Source organism: Rutilus rutilus (genome assembly GCF_951802725.1).
Source record: "Rutilus rutilus genome assembly, chromosome: 24".
NCBI classification, from domain to species: Eukaryota; Metazoa; Chordata; class Actinopteri; order Cypriniformes; family Leuciscidae; genus Rutilus; species Rutilus rutilus.
In genome coordinates, this window is record NC_140228.1 from 4,211,207 (window position 1) to 4,230,799 (window position 19,593).

Consider the following 19,593-nt stretch of genomic DNA (forward strand, 5'->3'; position numbering starts at 1 on the left):
CTGTATTTAAATTTTAATTTTAATTAACGTTTGGTGCAAAATGAAAATAATTCAATTATATAATTTTCATTTGCCATTTCTTACACTAGTTTTAATATGTAAATAGAATACATATTTTAACTTAACAAAATTAAAATGACAATGTATTAAAGAAATTATTAGATCTGTTTAACATGTTCAAGCAAAACCTGTAGCAAAATTATCATTTAAATGTAAATTTTCTGAATTGCATTTACACTCAGTTAAGACACTTGCGATTGCGTTTTCATTAAATGTCCCGCAACGAATGTATCAAAATTCAATGTGCAAATTGAAAATGCATTCCGAGCCGATCAAAAATTCAAATACAGAAATGCATTGTCATTATGCATATTATATTTCAAATTTAATATTGCTACTCATATGCTTCCATACTCAACATCAACAGTTTTTGCTAGGCATCCAATGCATGTCGCACAAAAAAACCAATGGGCATCAGCAGTTGCAGTCCTAACGGCTGGATTGTACAGCAAACACACTGCGTTAGTCAACCTGGAAAAGATCGTACAGATTATCGGGATTATACACTGAGAATTTAAGAGGAAGAACTAAATAGCTGGATTTGCCAAAGCTCACCAGGTTAGTGGCATCAAATCTTTAAAGATTTGAGTGTTTTTATAAGGCACTTAGTAGAAAATAAAGTAGATGGTCTCTCCATGTTTACGTTGGCAGTTCTTGGCAAGTCATAAGCATCTAGGTAACATTCAATAAACCATTTGTTTTGTCCAAACTCAAGTTTTTGAGCGACTGACAAAACAATGTCACTCCTATTAGAATCATCACATCTCGCAACAACTGCTCTAGACTTGACTTGAATTTTCCCGTCATGGATTTATTAAAAGCTGGATTTCTAATGGAGAAATCACCATTGAAGGTCCAGTTTGCTCATGGATTAGGATTAATCCATATTACAATCTGTAGTTTTGAAAGTATTACAGACCTCAATCTCAGCTTATGCTGCTGTAAATGATGTCTGCATCAAACTGAATTACACAAATAATCATATTGACGTTTCCAGCTTTTCTCTCAAGTTCAAGTCTTGATTTACATTTGCATAGCAAAAACAAAAATAGGACGAACAATAAAGTTATAGGTGATATTTAATCATATTTACAGTGGCTTTAATTTGAGGTAAACTGGCAGCATTTGCATAATAGTTGTAAAAGTGTTTTGAATGAAATGTGAAAGGCTTAGAAATTGTGTAAATCTGCAATATTGTAAGTACGTCATGTTGCTGATATATTACGAAATTTCTACACAATTAGACTGGCTGTAGGATATACAATCTATTAATTAATTTTATCCCAAGTGTAACAACAATGTACTGGTGAACATTATCCAAAATCACAAGACATGGTTGAAAGTACACTTACTTTAAGAAGACTGTCCAGTATAATACAACAACATCATAGCAAAAACAAACATACAGCTTTATTGGAGTGTTGGAGTGTGTGTTTCTGTGTTGAGGTCACTGAGTTTTCCAAATATTCCCAGAGGGAAGAAGAGAAAGGAAACCTGCTTTCATACGCCCTGTCGTCCTGCTCTCAGTATCGCTGCTTTCCGTGTTTCCGTGTGTCCGTCATGCAGGTTTTGGGCCGCAGAGCTGAAATGAAACACATTCAGTCTCATTTTTAGTGAAAGTTTTCTTTTATGGTCTAATCTAAAACAATGGAAGTGCATGCATGTCCTCGTCTAGCTAATTAAACATGCGTGCGATGATGATTGTGTGCACCTGGGTCCGCCGTCTGCTTCTTCTTGTGCTGGTGAATGATCTGATTCTCGTTGGTCAATTTCACATCCTGGTCCTCCACATGATTGCTATAATAAATGACATTCCATCAATGAGTTTGAGTGACACGAGCGCTGTGTCCGAACATGCCTACTTCCGAACTATATAGTAGTGTTCAGAAAGAACCCGGATCTCCATTAGGCGCGTTTCCATTACAGATTTGGGCAAAGCTTTTGCGATTTTTTTCTAAATATCGACAAAACACAAGCCGCGTTTCCATTACCCTTCAAATTGCGCAAATTGAAATTGCGAATTGAAAATACGCACAAATGGAAACACGTCAATTTCGCAAAAACTCCCATTTATCGCAAAAAAGTTTTTACGCTCGCATGAGGGGGTTTTTCAGGCAATTCGATAAAGGAATATTTTGCAAAACTGCAATGGAAACAGTTTTTGCGCATTTACAGTCACCTGACGTAGATGACGCGGTGTGTTTGGACAGAATAGGGGACAGAATAGGGGAGAGCGGGGCACAAAGTAACGCTTTTTGACTTTCTCAGTTTGTGTACATCTACTTATGGTTCAGAGTATTTATTTTTTCCCACATGTCTAGTACAATTATGTGGTTTTGTTTTATTAATACAGTATATACTTTTTTCTTGATATACCCCGAAAGAATGGAAGTGAAATGTGACAACATGCCCTATAGGTGGGGTACATTGTAACATGACCATATGACAGCTTAAAATGTTATCTGATCTAATAAAAAAATATATACAAGACAAACTAAAATACTTTCTAAATGAAATACAATTATTAACTTTTTCATATAAAATGATGGCAATTTAAAAAAATTAAATATAAACTCATTTTTGCGTTTTGACTACGAACACAGGAAAACACAGCTATACAACATAGTTCAAAACAAATAAATAATTAGTCATTTCTGAACATTGACTCTCAGTCTTTATTCACCTTTTTCTCACGTTTTCTCAATAGAATTAATAAAATGACTTATTAATTACAATTAATTTGGAATGACTTATCGGGAGAGGAAAAAATTACGTTTTAGTCGCATAACATCAGTTAATGGAAACGCCGTCATTTCGCAATAGTTTTTTAATCGATATAAAAAAAAATTAAAAAAAAGAAATCGCAAAAGTTTTGCGCAAATCTGTAATGGAAACACGCCTACTATTACGAAATGACGCCGTTTCCATTAACCAATGTTATGCGTCTAAAACTCAATTTTTTCCTCTCGCGATCAGTCATTCCAAAAATCATGGCGACAGATGTTAGTAAGTTTACGTATATCCCAGCCACTGCCACAATTATTATTAATCGAAGGATTATTATTAAATTAATGGTAAGGAACGACCCTTATACTTGAGAGCGGCACATATGAGGAGTTTCTGGGTTTTTCTCACTTATTTCTGCTTCGAGGTCTTGATTGAGGCATTTCTTTGAGGTTTAGAATCCAGTATTCCTGTAATTCTTCTGTCTTTTATGAATTTAATAAAGAACGCTGTCTTGTATTCTGTCTAAACACACCGCGTCATTACGTCAGGTGACCTGTAAATGCGCAAAAACTGTTTCCATTGCAGTTTTGCGAAATATTTCTTTTTCGAATTGCCTGAAAATGTTTTTTTTGCGATACTGAAGTTTCCATTGGCGTATTTTCAAATCGCTATTTCAATTTGCGCAATTTGAAGGGTAATGGAAACGCGGCTAGTTTCGCAAAAATCCGTTGTTTTATTTCGCAAATCCGTAATGGAAACGTGCCTACTGCAGTGTTCAGCTCCAATCTCAATTAAACACACCTGAACCAGCTAAACAAGGTCTGACTAGACATAGGCAGGTGTGTGTGTTGAGGCAAGTTGGAGCTCAACTCAAGTTTGGACACCCCTTATGCCTTCTACAGATATAAGATCATTACAAATCCCACATGGATCTATTAAACTTGGGTACGACATATCAGCAAGCGCTAGTGGTAAACTAATACAGCAAGATGAATCACACTTTAGCAATTGTGGTTTTTATGTGCGCTGAAGGAAAGAGGAGAATATGGACGTGGTCATTGCTAGGGAAGAGAGGCTAACTTGGGATGCCAAATTTGTAAATGGAGTTTGAGGTGTAAGTAGTTTTAAGTTTAAGCGCCATTTCATGTTGCATTTTTATAGGCTAGTCACTAGATGTAGGTTATAGCAGCAAACACACTGTGAGATGATCATGCTGAATTTATGACACTCTCAGTATATTATCTCAGGCTATCTTTGGTCGCAAGACCGTGACAACGGCCGTATGTACCGGGTATTATTACAGTATGTGATTTCGTATGCAGCGAGCCACTTGTTTACAATGGACACAAAATGCATCATGGGACAAAAACGCAGCCTGAAAGTGAACCGTCGACCAGATGAATGAAGATAAGAGAGATCACAGAGTCTCATACAGTTTATACACACACACACAGTTTCTCTTGTCATCATCTGGTCTGTTTAGCATCATGCCCAGGGCATGAGAGAGAGCGATCAGGTCAAACAACGAGTCAGTCAACAGCAGTTGTGTGTGTGTGTGTTTTCTCTGAGTTTGGCATTGAGTGCTCTCCTTAAGATGTGTGTGTGTGTGTTTATTGCATTTATAAGCGTGTTTAACTCGTGCAATCTTAAATATAGAGGTTACAAAAGCCTGATGCAGTCGAAAACATTTTTAAGATCCACATTTCTGTAGAAAAGGCATCTACACATTGATAAATCAAACATTACAATTTAACTAAAAACAGTTTGTCATTATTCACATGACCTCAGATCAGGGTTGCCAACTGTCCCGTATATTGGGCCTAGTACGTGACCTCCCTTGTCCCGTTTACTGACTGCTACACTGATCTAACCACTGACCGATACATCAGCAACACGACACCAGTCATCATCCAATCACGCGCATCAGACCATACCAATAACAAACTGAGAATGAATCATTCTTTTGGGGCAAATCAGTTTGATTTGTGAACAGAATCCTCTGCCCGCGTTTTGATTTCGGCAAATCAGGTTTGGCGAATGCAAACAATGTGATTATTGTTCATGAGTCCAACATCCTTTTTTTTTAGGGTTCTTTGATGAATAGAAAGTTCAAAAGAGATTTATCTAAAATAGAAAGCTTTTCTTACATTGAAAATGTCTTTACTGTCACTTTGATTCATTTAATGCATCCTTGCTGAATAAAAGTAGGCCATTACTTTCTTTACAAAAAATTTAAAATTCTTACTGACCTCAAACTTTTGAACTGTAGTGTCTGATGTTAAAAAAGCTTTCTATTTCAGATAAATGCTATTATTTTGAACAATGGTTTGTGTGTAATGTGACATTTTTTCTATGATTCTTTTTAGAATTAAATTACACATAAATAGGTTACACAAAACAAGTGTATTTATATCTGAGAACCTTTTATACACACATACTTAACTGTAGACACTGAAATGTATGTGATACACATATAATATTTTGAGTGTCCTTTATTTTCCTATAAAGAACCACGATTGTCCCGTTTCTTCCTTTTCTGAAGTTGGCAACCCTACCTCAGATCGTAATAAACAAAAGCATCATAAAAGTATTGAGCGTTGTGTTTGTACCTGGTAACTGTGCTCTTCTCTCGGTGTGTGATCCGCATGTTGTCTGAGAACAGTATGGTGTGGTAAGGAACGACGGGATTCAGGGTCGGCAGAATTCCCCGAGAAACGTTTTTCACACACTCTAAAATCCCATTATAGACCAACAGGTCATCGACTAGGAGCTAAAACAACAAACACACACAACACTGAGCTCAGGTCAAAACAGATGAAGCATTTCAGACGTTATATTCAGACATATTTCTGTGTAAAGGTCTGTTCTCACACTGATCATTTAGATTTTGGTTCAGCAAGGACCAATTAAATTGACTGAAAGTGACAGATATAAGACATTTATACGACAGATATGAGACATTTATAATGTTACAAAAAAAAATCACTGTTTCTACAAAAATATGAAGAAGCACAACTGTTTTCGACATTAATAATAATCAGAAATGTTTCTTGAGGTGCCACATGCATAACATTTTAGAGGGGTGTGTGTGTGTGTGTGTGTGTTTTACCCCAAATTCCTTGACTCCTCGTTGAGGTGTTTTGGAATAGTTCCATAATTTAATCATAGAAATAGTCATTGGCTGGTCAAAGATGACATAGACACGGTTCACCTGAAGAGACGCATAAATGAGAGAGTGGAACGTAACAATAAGGCACAATTTTTGACCAGTTCATGAGCATATTTTACTATAAATCACAGAAACCTTCAGATGTTTCCTATGGGATGTTTTGTAAGGCTGCACTCTTAGAAGAAAAGGTTCTATTATAGCCTTCACAACCTTTTCGGGGTTCAAATTATGGGATCATTTTATGGATTCAATTTTAATTATTTAATTTTGTTTTATGCATTTATTTATTTTGATAAAATTTTATGGATTGAACAACTTGTAAACATACTTTATCACTGGAAAAAAAATGAAATAACCTGTTAAACAATAATTTAAGACATTTTTGCTCAAATAGAACCTTTTGGCATATATATGAATATATATTGAGTCAAGAACCCTTGAGTTGTATATAGAATTTTTTTTTTCTAAGAGTGTACGATCTCATATTCACACAGTTTGTCCTCACCAGTCCAGGCAGCACTGGCGCGAGCCACATGTGTCGCCCGTCATGCGTGTTATTGATCCCATCTATCAGTTTATCAGGTGTGCGGACGTCACCACACACGTTCTCCAACACGTTCACGCTGTCAGGGAACGCAGAGATGTCTGCGTGACAAACTGTTCAAGAAAATTACTTTATTTAAGCTGTTAAGTGTCTAAATGCTAAGTAGTGTCAAGTTACATTTATACAAGTAACACTTTATACAATACAGAATGTTTCAAAGCAGCTAAAAAGGACAATAACTGTCAATGTTGCAAAATTCATCAATGAAACAATGTGATATGAAATATGAAACAAATTCAATGTCAGCAGTAAAGCAGCTCTACAGAAGATAACAGTGTCATAACAGATCATATTCAGTGTGGATTCGATTCAGTTCAATGTTCATCAGTTATGAAACTAACTCATTCTATAATAAAGCAGCTCTACAAAAGAGAAGTGTGTATGTGAGTGTGTGCAATTTATATGATTTATGAGGACACAAATTTGTATAATGATATGGATCAGAGACTGGTATTACAACGTAAATGTGGTTTCCTGAGTCCTCATAATTAAAATGGCTTAAAAAATATACTACACAACGTTTTATTAAAAATGTAAAAAGGCTAAAAGTTTTCTGTGATTGGTAGATTTAGGGGTAGCGTTAGTGTATGGGGATAGAATATACAGTTTGTCCAGTATAAAAACCATTACGCCTATAGAATGTCCTCGTAATGATAGGTAGACCAACGTGTGTGTGTGTGTGTGTGTGGCCACTGTATGCATGTGTACGTGCTCATAAGGATACTGTTGTCACTGAGCGGTATCTTCTGATTATTCTGGTCATAGAACTCCAGTCCATTAAGGCCGATGTAGTACGGGTCGCCCCACGTTGTCAACAACTGCAACTGGAAGATAACTAACACACATTCGGTCAAGGAAAAACTCATCACATACACACACAGAAACGATCCAAATGCATGGATCAATGGAAAAATGGAAAATACCTTTTGCAATGACAAATAATACATTTATGACTAATAGTGTTAACTTTGCTTGTAACATTTCTTTTTAAAGAATGTGCCATCAGGACAGATGTGATGTGAGGAACTGATATTTGTAATAAACCATAAAGTGAGCAAAAGTGAGGAGGATACATCCACACGGCCTCAACGGAGCTTCATAATCCATACTGGCCAACTCATCTCTCCGGGTCCCACCCCTGAAAGCACACATTCTCTTGTCTTATTATCTAACATTTTTCAAGCAAAGACGTGTGTAATGATAACCGAAGCTTGCAGTACCAGTGAGCATGCGTGTCATCTGTGTCTTTGCTGGTGGCAGTGAGGGCGGCAGTGCTCATGTTGGACTGAAGGTAGTCTATGAACAGAACCTCCTGTGCGAAGTCGAAGTGGCAATTCCCCGGACCCTTGCGGATGAGAAACCCCTCGAGAGGAGAAATACACACTCCGTCCAGGAACACGTGCACAACCTTCACCTGGAGGACACACATGAGCACATGATGTGTGTGCTTAAAGTAGTGTGTGCTTATGTAGTGTAATAAAGCGGTTTTGTGAAGGTCTGCAAAGTTTCAAAGGTCACAGTGCAGAATAAATGGATTATTGTCTCTCAAAAAAAAAATTATCCAATTCTGAACTTCATGAAATGAGTCGTCAGTGATTCCAGTCTTACTTCCTGCTCAAACCAACAATACATTTGTAACAAATCTGCATAATACTAGCCTATGGTTTAATTGGCTGCCTTTGAATGTCTACTTTGCCTCGCCCTCAAACACTGTAGCTATAGTTGAGACCGGAAGAGTTTGGTTTGTGTTGTTCATGTTAAGAAGACGCTGTTTTCTGTGTACAAAAGCAAATCCACTTTGATGCACTTCCAACGATTTAGGACTCAAATTGATGCAGTAAAACCGACACCATCGTTACGGTTCGTATTGCTGTGTATCAAGTGCCGAAGAAGAGCTGAACTTCAGATATGATAATGGACGTTTCATTTCTAACACACTCTTTAAGCGGTCGACCAATCACAACAGACTGGGCCATCTGACCAATCAGAGCAGAGCAGCTCTCGGAAAGGAGGAGTTTAGAGAGAATGAATCCTTTATTGAACCGTTTCAGACACTGTGAGAAAAGAGCTGATGCTGCAATGGATATTATGAGAAAATTTGTGTGTTTTTACCTTTGAACCATGTAAACCTATTGTAGGAGACTCCAAAACAACCTTTAAAATAGCATGATAGGGATACTTTACAAACACTTGATCACACAGCTGATGAAACAATCTTGAATTACAAACCAAAAGTTTTGTACCAAACTTGGTTGAATAACAAAGCCCAGATTTAATTCTCACCCCCCTGTAAGAGTCTTCAGGCGATTTGTTGTAGTTCCATATCCTGAATCCGGTGATCGTCTGCGGCTGATCGAACCTCACGGTGAGCGTGTGATCAGAGCCGTGTGTGAAGGGAATCAGCCACATGTGTTTATCATCTGACGTGATATTCATCCCATCAAACAACCTGAGAGAGAAAGAAGACGGGATTTAATCAGCCACAAATACTTTACATTTTAACTGTGACATACAGAACGTATCTGCGAGAGAAAGGCCGGATTCACTGACTTGTCCAGAGTTCGAAGGTCATTGCTGTACTCTGGGAGGTCATTGAGGTCACAGGGCGACGCTGTTACCATAGAGACATCAAGAGAGATACTCTCACCGCCCTTGCCAACGACCTCTAACCCTGTCAATCCCACATAGTGAGGATCACCCCACGACGACATCAGGTTCACCTGCAGAACTACAAACACATCAGAGTTAAAGGATTCAACTCAATATACATTTATTTGTACAGCGCTTTTCACAATACACATAATTCCAAATCAGCTTTACAGAAAATATAAGAAATAAAAGCAGAAAATGAACACGGAACATTTAATATCAACAGCTGGATAATGAAAAACATACTTCAAACATTATTGGGAAAATGATGAAAACCGTAGTCTGTTAATCTACAGGTTTATTTCTGTAAGAACCTACAGATCTTTAGTCATCTACTGATTTTTGTGATTTATTTTGTGATGTTTTGAGCAACGTCTTATGATTTCTTAAGTATAGTCTTGAGAGCTTTTGAATGTTAATTCTTCTAATCATGTTACTTATAATAATGTTCATGATGATTACAGATTAGTTGTACTTTAATAAGTGTGAGGGGACTTTTAACGTTTCTATATGTACTTTCAAGTATATATTTATGGACATAGTATTTTCTTTAAATTAGTGTATGAATACATTTAATAATTTTGAGGATTATGATTTATATTTAATGGTTTTTCCAAAACATTCAATATATTTTGTATAATATATATATATATGAAGAGTTCAGATGCAAAAGACTCCAAGTGCCATCTGAAATCTTCTTTTAGAATGATCATTTTTATAAAGCTTGTATATTTAAGTTCAGTAATTTCACTTAAATGACAATTAATAGGTCATTTGCATTGCCATTTAAGTGAAATTATTGAACTTAACCCTTGTGCATCAATTTAAAAAAAGTTACTCATAGGTCCAAAGAGGACAAAAATGTCCATGTCAAAAAACGGTCATAAAAAGTTGAAGCTTGGGAGCACAGACTTAACTTTGGTATCATTTTAAAGAATACCCTTGCCAGATTATTGCTGAAGTTAAATTTTTTTTATAAGTAAATCCAAAAAAAAGTTATATAGGTTTAAGTTTATGAAAATTATTTATGAATATTATTTTATATAAAATATATATTTTATGAAACAAGTTGAACTCTAAAACGGCTAGAAAATCAAAGCCATAAATCTAAATAAGTTGTGTTCCAAATTTGAGGTTGATATCTCAAAAAATGAGCTTTCAGTAATATTTTGTTTGGGCGCAGTACCAAACTGTCCCCATTGGATCCCAGCAAAACTCCTCTGGTCACACAGTGATTGGCTTTGTTATTTGCAGTTGAGTTTTTCTCTCTCAATACTACAAACACACACATGCACACAAACACCTTTTTTTTTTTATAACACACATACCAACCACACTCTGACATCCATACCAACACACCCACACAATTATCATTGCATAATTTATCCAACTGGCTCTATAATAGCTCAAAATTCATGCAGTTAACAGTAACAAAAAAACAAAAACTTACTCATAGGTCCAAAAGGGACAAAAATGTCCAAGTCAAAAAACTCTCATAAAAATGTTATGCTTGGGAGCAAATACTTAAGTTTGGTCTCATTTTAAAGAAGACCCTTGGCAGATTGTTGTTGAAGTGAAAAAAGTGAAAAACGTGCAACCAAATTTTTTTTATATAAGTTTAAGTTTATGAAAAATATTTATGAACATTATAATCAATATTTTATATAAAATATATATAAGTATTTTGTGTAACTAGTGCAACATTTTTTTTTTCAAATGAAATGGGGGTGAAATAGTAAAATTACAATAAAAATAGACACCTGTGCCAAAATTAATGCAGTTAACATAAGAAAAAAAAAAAAACTTACTCATAGGTCCAAAAGGGACAAAAATGTCCAAGTCAAAAAACTCTCATAAAAATGTTATGCTTGGGAGCAAATACTTAAGTTTGGTCTCATTTTAAAGAAGACCCTTGGCAGATTGTTGTTGAAGTGAAAAAATTGAAAAAAAGTGCAACCAAAAAAATGTTATAGAAGTTTAAGTTTATGAAAAATATTTATGAACATTATAATCAATATTTTATATAAAATATATATTTTATGAAACATTTGGAACTCTAAAACTGATATAAATTCAAAGCCATAAATCTAAACAGGTTGTGTTCCGAATTTGAGGATGATATCTCAAAAAATGAGCTTTCAGTAAGATTTTGTTTGGGCGCAGTACCAGACTTTCCCCATTGGATGCCAGCAAAACTCCACTGGTGAACACAGTGATTGAATTTTCGATTTGCAGTTGAGTTTTTCTCTCTCAAATATTACAAGCACACACATGCACACAAACACATTTTTTTTTTATAACACACATACCAACCACACTTAGACATCCATACCAACAAACCCACACAATTATCGTTGCATAATTTATCCAGTTGGCTCTATAATATGCCGAAGCAGAAAACAGGAATAAAGCGAGTATTTGCTTTATAGGCCTAACCTGAAAAAATGGCACCATCTGATAAAAAATGGTAAAAATGTCAATTTTGAAGCCTTGCCAACAGAATGAAAGCCTATTAAAAAAGATTGCATCATTTTATAGTTAAACGGCACAGGGATTAAAAAATGCAGTTTTAATGGGTTTCAATGGGGACATTTTTGTCCTTAAGGTCCTAAGAGGAAGTATTTTGTGTAACTAGTGCAAAATAGATTTTTTAAAGAAAATGATGATGAAATAGTAAAATTCCAATAAAAATACACACCCGTGCCAAATTTTATGCAGTTAGCATTAACACAGGCAAAGTGATCAAAAAAACAAAACTGAAAAAGCCAAAAATGTCCTCAAGGATGCACAAGGGTTAAATATACGAGCTTGATAAAAATGATCATTCTAGAAGAAAATTTCAGATGGCACTTGGAGGCTTTTGCATCTGAACTCTTCATATATATATATATATTATTGAAGTACCTAATATGTTTTGTTTGATTGCCTTCAATACACATGCATTAGAAGAATAATGGTAAAAGTGTTTTAGAATAGTGCGGTAAAGGATCAGGTGCGTGATCTACATGTAGACACTGATGATGATTTGATATTCAAAATGTTTTGTCTTTGCACTGAGCACTTTTATATTTGTATGGCCTCTGAATAAAGCTTTTCTCTCAGGTGTTGTGTGTGGGATTTGTGCTTTTGTACTGGGATTGGCTGATACTCACTGCTGCCAGTGTAAAGTCCAGTAGTCTCCTCTGCAGCGTCAGCACACGGTTCAGCTGCGGGGATGCAGTCCAGATCCATCTAAAGAAAAACACAATTTAAATGTAAAAGGTGCTATTTATATATTTATCCTGCATTTATAATAGTATTTATTTTATTTCCTCCATTCATAATGTCATGTATTTGGATTCATGCAACTCAAACAATTGCATCTTCATGTCCAAAGCCATTCCTTTCTCTGACACTTAGGATAAGGTAGTTTTTGCTCCTGTTTCTTTCAAACTTCTATTTGTAAATAACCTCAGTTTTTGCTTCATTGTGATTTTGATGGATTTTTCACAGATGTTCTGGAAAAATTATTGCAGCTTGAAGGCACACTTATAAAATATATTTTTGACACTGCACGCTAACCTCTTAGGATATAAAATTATTACTGATTAAAAAAAAAAAAAAAAAAAAATGTATAGTGTAAAGAGTTTCCGAGTAAGTGTAGATATGTAAATGTGGGTGGTCATAAGTTAATGAGCACATGTGGTTGTGATTAAATTGTCATACCATTTTATAAATGAGCCATTTTTACAGTTTGGCCTCAATAAATGTTTCTACATACTCCATTGTGAAATGTTTGGGGTCGGTAAGATTTTTAATGTTTTTGAAAGAAGATGGCTGCATTTATGTGATCAAAAATACAGTAAATATTATTACTATTTCAAATAAGTGTTTTCTATGTGAATATATTTTGAAATGTAATTTATATCCTGTGATCAAAGCTGAATTTTCAGCATCATTTCTGTGTCTTCAGTGTCACATGATCCTTCACAAATCATTCTAATATGCTGATTTCCTGCTCAAGAAACATTTCTGATTATCAATGTTGATAACAGTTGTGCTGCTTCATATTTTTGTAGAAACTAATCTCTTTTTTTTTCAATATTCTTTGATGAATATAATGTTGTAAAAAAAACTGAATTTATTTGAAATAGAAAGCTTTTGTACCATTATAAATGCATTTATTGTCACTTTTGATCAATTTAATGCATCCTTCTTAATTTCTTTAAAAAAGACTGTAGTTTAAAATTGACATAATACATTTATAAGGAGCCGAGCGCTTCGAAAGCAGCGTCCCCCCGACACCCACCGGCGTCTCCTCGCTCCTGAAGCCGGCCTGTGTGAAGGGTCTCTCCTCTCCTTCCCCGTCAGCCGTACGCGGACGCTGCAGCTCCTCTTCCTCCACGCTCGGCCCATCCATCTCCAGCTCACCCCTAAACGTGTCATCAAACTGGGCCATGGCCTCCAGGATGTCATCATCCGTGGTGAACAGGATAGTATCACCGAACTGATCCAGTGCTGAAGAAAACAAAACCATGATGAAGTTCATGTTTACGTTTATTAGGGGTGCAACAATAAACTCGCCATAATATCATACTGATTTCACGATACGATACTCTCACGATGATTTAAACACAGCCAAAATAGAGTTATAATTATATATATCTTTCAGGGTAGTATTTTATTTTAAATTTATTAATAATATTAAAGTCCCTCTGCAGTCAATAGTTGTATCCTTTAAAGGGATACTCCACTTTTTTTGGAAATAGGCTCATTTTACAACTCCCCCAGAGTTAAACAGTTGAGTTTTACCGTTTTCGAATCCATTCAGCCGATCTCCGGGTCTGGCGGTACCACTTTTAGCATAGCTTAGCATAGATCATTGAATCGGACAGGACCATTAGCATCTCTCTCAAAAAAAATGACCAAAGAGTTTCGATTATTTTTCCTATTTAAAACTTGACTCTTCTGTAGTTACATCGTGTACTAAGACCGACGGAAAATGAAAAGTTGTGCTTTTCTAGGCTGATATGGCTAGGAACTATACTCTCATTCCTGCGTAATAATCAAGAAAGTTTGCTGCAGTACCATGAGTCCAGCAGGCGTAATGATATGACGCAGCGCCTGAAAATAGGTCTAATAGGTTAGACAAACTTAGTCCCGGTCACGTTGGAAGTTACAGAGCTGGGGACTATTTTCAGGCGCTGTGTCATATCATTACGCCTGCTGGACTCATGGTACTGCAGCAAAGTTTATTGATTATTACGCAGGAATGAGAGTATAGTTCCTCATCAGCCTAGAAAATCACAACTTTTCATTTTCCGTCGGTCTTAGTACACGATGTAACTACAGAAGAGTCAAGTTTTAAATAGGAAAAATAATCGAAACTCTTTGGTCATTTTTTTGAGAGAGATGCTAATGGTCCTGTCCGATTCAATGATCTATGCTAAGCTATGCTAAAAGTGGTACCGCCAGACCCGGAGATCGGCTGAATGGATTCGAAAACGGTAAAACTCAACTGTTTAACTCTGGGGGAGTTGTAAAATGAGCCTATTTCCAAAAAAAGTGGAGTATCCCTTTAAAACCACTAATTTTTGATCATCAAAATGACATATTTAAATGTTTTTTTTCCTGTGAAAATAATTTCTTCATGCCTTAAAATAGCTTAAATGTAACTCTACACCCTTGATTCATTTAGAACATGGATCCATTAATATGCAAATTAGTCCCCGCCTCTGATCCACTCGGTCAACTCTAGTAAACGCTACACAATGGCAAGTGGAAATATTGCTTTAATTCAGCCATACACCAGAAACTGATTCAGAAGAAGAGGAAGAGTGAATTATCGTCTACAGGCTCATCTACAGGTCGAGGTATCAGAATGGTAATGGGTTTTATGTTTTATGTTATGCTCTCTACAATATCGGACACATAACAGTAATTTATATGATTATCCTTTGGCTTGACTATGTTATCAAACAGCTAATAATGTGTTGTTAATGTTACACAAACCATGTTCCCGTTTGCCATCTCAGAGTGAGAAATCAGCATCCCTAGAAGTGATTTACACTGCATTCAAGGTATTAATTTACCAGTTCATGCATTCCATGGGAATCGAACCCATGGCCTTGTGTTCCCAGTGTGCCAAATCTACCATTTGAGCAACAGGAATGCAATTAATTAGCAAGCATTTTGCTTTCGATTATCTTTTTGTCCATACCTCCCGAGAGCGTTCCAGAAGCTTTGGCAATCTCCCCTCGGAAGATGCAACGCCCATCAAGACTCATTTCCATTTCTCTTGCTCCTCTGAACGAGTGTATCCTGGACTTGTTGTAATTCCAAACACGGACCATTGCCAGGCAACATCTAACACCCAGATCCACGGAGATCACGTGCCTGCGGCCCGGGGTGAACGGAGCCAGCCAGAGGTGCATGTCGTCCTGCGTCAGGTGTACGCCGTCTATCAGGTTGGTAACGACCCGTGGGTCTTTCCCGTAGGCCGGCAAGATATTGATATCAGGTGGGTCGGCAGTGATGTGGACTGGTTTGACCGGCTCACCGGTGGAGGAGAAGATCTCAATACCATTGAGGCCGACGTAGTGACGGTCGCCCCACGTGGACATGATGTTAACGACGAGGTGGCGACCTTGCGGGAGAACCGGGATCTCGAAGTCCTCATCAGGGTCGCGAGGGTCATCTTCAGGGTCGTCAAAACCAGGCAGCGTTGAAGCGGAGGGGCGTCGGGTGGAGACGGGTGTCGAGCGGGACTGACGCTGAACAAACTCGTCAAAAATATCACCCTCCAGTCCCATGTTGGAGATTCGCCCTCGCTGACACTGGTTAAATTTTGTTAACGAGTCCCATGATTCCATTAACGGGTCATCCGGTTCACACCAATGAGGCTCGAGTCTTCTGTTGTGGCCGGATGATGGGCTGCTTTCCTCTACGGCAACAAGAACAAACAGATGAATAAAATAGCCATACATTTACAGAAAGACTAATCATTAGCCTTAAAAAGGTGCATAAATCCATGGGGAAGATGTGATTGGCTGCATCCCATTACGCACATTTCTAGTAAGCACTGTTGAAAACTCATTTTACTTTAGTTTTTGACATACTTCCGAGTGAATCGTGATCTTCAACAGCAAAAAAATATATAAAAAGTGGGATTTACAAACACATTACAAAGACAGTTTCATCTTTGGAATAAAGTGCACTATAAAAACAGGAGATTATGCAAGTAAATAGTCACGTTTTCATTTACAGATTTAAAGTTGATTGTAAAAATGTAGGTTCATACAATTGTAGAAGCTTCTAACTCACATTCCTCAACAGCAAAAGACTCAAAAGAGAACTAACTAGGGCAATATGGCAAATATGATATAAATATTTTTCCCAAATCATTAGTCGATAGATAGTTCTCACAATGTTTTTTTCATACCCTTACTTGGGAAGAAAGTGCATTCCACATGCTTGTTAGAGCTCAATGATTAATGTAAACGTAACATAAACGCCACAGAATAGCTATCTTTTCATTTATGCCCCAATAAATCGTTTTGCAAACACATGATTTGCGGAGCACTAACCTTAATCATGCATACTACTCTAGACAGCTAGTATGCACATACAGATGTGGCTTTGGTGTACTTTGAGAAATGCACCTGTTGCGGTGAAGTCGCTGCTGCGGTTGGGTTGTGTTTTGTGTAGAGATCGTGCTGAACCTCTCCTGCCACTGACGGGTCGCTCCGTCCTCTCAAAGCGCTCATCCCACAGGTCCAAATCCTGGTCCAACCGATCACTCAACTGTTGCTCTAAGTGCGATTCTTGTTCTGTCTGCATGCTCAGGTCTCTCTCATGTTTGGCCTCTAGCCTATAATTCAGCCCCAAATCGGGGTCCAAATCCAAGGAATCAGAACTGAGTTCACGGGACGCTTTCCTCTGCGCCCCCTTGTGGCCCGAGGCCTCTTTGCAGGCACGTACGGGGTTGCATGAGATCTCAGGGAGCACTGAGTGTTTGGATTTGTGTTTGGATGCATTCTGCTGTTGGAGCCACTGAGGTCGCTCTCGCTCCCGAGACCCTTCGGCTTCATCCGGTGCGCTCCGATTCACAGGCCGGAGCCAAAGTGGGATCCGACTGGAGGACGGTTGCGTGGTCACCGTCTCCATCGCCTCCACATGTGGAAACCCTTCCTTGCGTTCAGAGGGTAAAGAGAGATCCAAAGGGGGCGAGTCTCTTTCTAGAGAGTCTCTTTGCATTGCCGCCACACTCCTGCCAGGGTTAATCAGGTTACTGTCACTCTCTGATTCGTCCTGGTTTGTTTCTACAATTGGGAAATCCGCATTCGACTCCTGAGGCTCATGGTCATGTGGGCTGCAGTCTTGCAGGCTGTGTCCTGAAGAGACAGGGCTTGGAGAGGTGCACTCTGGGAGATGTGGTTCCTGGAGTTCAATGGAGTTGTTGTAGTCGAAGACCTGGTTTCCACAACCCTTCTCCAACTCACCCTCGAAGACCAGAGTGCTGTTCACATACAAGCGAACGTGCCGAGCGCCCACGTCCAGATCCTGTCAGAACAAACACATGCATATTCAAATGGATCACTAAATGTGAGTGTTACCAATGTGCATTTCATTTATCTATAATTATCACGATATTCACACCATTACTGGGGAAGAAAATGCATCCCACATGTTTGTTAGACCTCAGTAATTAATGTAAATGTAACTCCACAGAAAAGCTAGCTTTTAATTCAGGGCCACAGGAAATCTGCGTTAAGTCATAAAACGTGAACAACTTAATCAATCTTGGAAGATGTAATTAAGTGAAAATATAACAATTTACCACAAAACATAAAAATAAAAAAATAAGGTGCTGCACAGGTACAACAGAAATGGTAATATATTGGTTGTATTACACTCCTTTATTATTATTCCTTTATTATTACTTTAAGTAGTACATTTTACTGTACAATATTTATATATTTCTGTCTTAATTTCTTCGTTACAGCAAACTTTTACGATAGATAGATAGATAGATAGATAGATAGATAGATAGACAGACAGATAGACACACAGATAGATAGACAGATAGATAGATAGATAGATAGATAGATAGACACACAGATAGATAGATAGATAGATAGACACACAGATAGATAGATAGATAGATAGATAGATAGATAGATAGATAGATAGATAGATAGATAGATAGACAGACACACAGATAGATAGATAGATAGATAGATAGATAGATAGATAGATAGATAGATAGTAACTATAAGACATAGTAAGTGATGCTTGACTTAGCGAACACTAAATACTGTAGACTAGGAATGAAATAAAACAGATCCAGGATCAGGAATAAGACTATCACACTCATACATTCTCTCACACACTCATACATCATTCACACCCTACCGTTGAATCTCTCTGGATCTGTACATCAGTGAACGTGTAAAGAGACGCTGAAGCTTCTGTGCCGTAGACGAGTGCAGTGATCAGACTGACGGAGCGCTGGTGTGGGGGAGATAAACTCAGCTAATCCCTACAGCTAATCTCCAACTGTTCTACATACACACACACACACACACACACAGAGACAAACACACACAGGCACACACACGCGCGCGCGCACACAGACACGCGCACACAGAAATGCACACATGCGCACACACACACACACACACACACAGAGACTCTCACTCACACACACACACAATAACAGACACACTCTCTCTCTCTCTCTCACACACACACACACACACAGACAGACACAAGACAGACACACACACAAACACACACACACACAAACACACACACACACACACACACACAGACACTCTCTCTCTCACACACACACACACACACACACACACACACACACACACTCTCTCTCTCTCTCTCACACACACAGATACAGAGACACACACACACACACACACACACACACACACACACACACATTCTTGTACACCTATCTTTGTGAGAACATTCATTGACACTAAGCACTCGCTGTGTGTGTGTGTGTGTAGCCTATGATGGTGTTTTGACCAGCGGAGAACTCATGAAGAGCTTATGAACTGTGTAAAGGAGTCAAAACAGCGTCAGGAATCCCTCCGTCACACACACAAACACAGATCTGCTGTGAAGAGACGCGGTTCTGGCGCCTGTACTGGGGAAACATCGCGACTATCCCGAGAAAAAACAGGTTTGCTTGAGCATTGTGTCCTTTTAAGGGTTGCATCTTGTGACATCATGTCCCGTTTTTCATTCGTTTACACGTCTTTGGTCCGTTTGGAAGCAAACCGAGACCCATCTTTTTACTCTGCTTGTTTGTAGCGCACCCGGGTTCAGATGGCATTCAAATGAACAGAGTGTGTTTTCTAATACAGAATGTCAGCAAACGTTC

The 19,593-nt window shown here is 37.8% G+C and overlaps 1 protein-coding gene and 1 gene segment (V, D, J or C); both read right to left on the minus strand.

The window, feature by feature from the left end:
• The window catches only part of LOC311284461 (Ig kappa chain V-III region MOPC 63-like), a 945,935-nt gene that overhangs the window by 37,811 nt on the left and 888,531 nt on the right, over positions 1-19,593 (minus strand).
• katnip (katanin interacting protein) overlaps positions 848-19,593 on the minus strand; it is a 30,269-nt gene continuing 11,523 nt past the window's right edge. For both annotated transcript variants that reach the window (XM_084399107.1, XM_084399106.1), the window contains exons 14-27: positions 16,850-17,750; positions 15,409-16,131; positions 13,498-13,706; positions 12,362-12,440; positions 9,111-9,288; positions 8,844-9,009; positions 7,781-7,974; positions 7,634-7,698; positions 7,285-7,395; positions 6,462-6,601; positions 5,897-5,998; positions 5,397-5,557; positions 1,772-1,857; positions 848-1,642 (exon numbers count right to left, since the gene is read on the minus strand). In XM_084399107.1, coding sequence (XP_084255233.1) covers positions 1,584-1,642; positions 1,772-1,857; positions 5,397-5,557; positions 5,897-5,998; positions 6,462-6,601; positions 7,285-7,395; positions 7,634-7,698; positions 7,781-7,974; positions 8,844-9,009; positions 9,111-9,288; positions 12,362-12,440; positions 13,498-13,706; positions 15,409-16,131; positions 16,850-17,750 — 3,174 coding nt within the window. In that variant the 3' untranslated portion in view covers positions 848-1,583. The remainder of the gene's footprint in view (positions 1,643-1,771; positions 1,858-5,396; positions 5,558-5,896; positions 5,999-6,461; positions 6,602-7,284; positions 7,396-7,633; positions 7,699-7,780; positions 7,975-8,843; positions 9,010-9,110; positions 9,289-12,361; positions 12,441-13,497; positions 13,707-15,408; positions 16,132-16,849; positions 17,751-19,593) is intronic.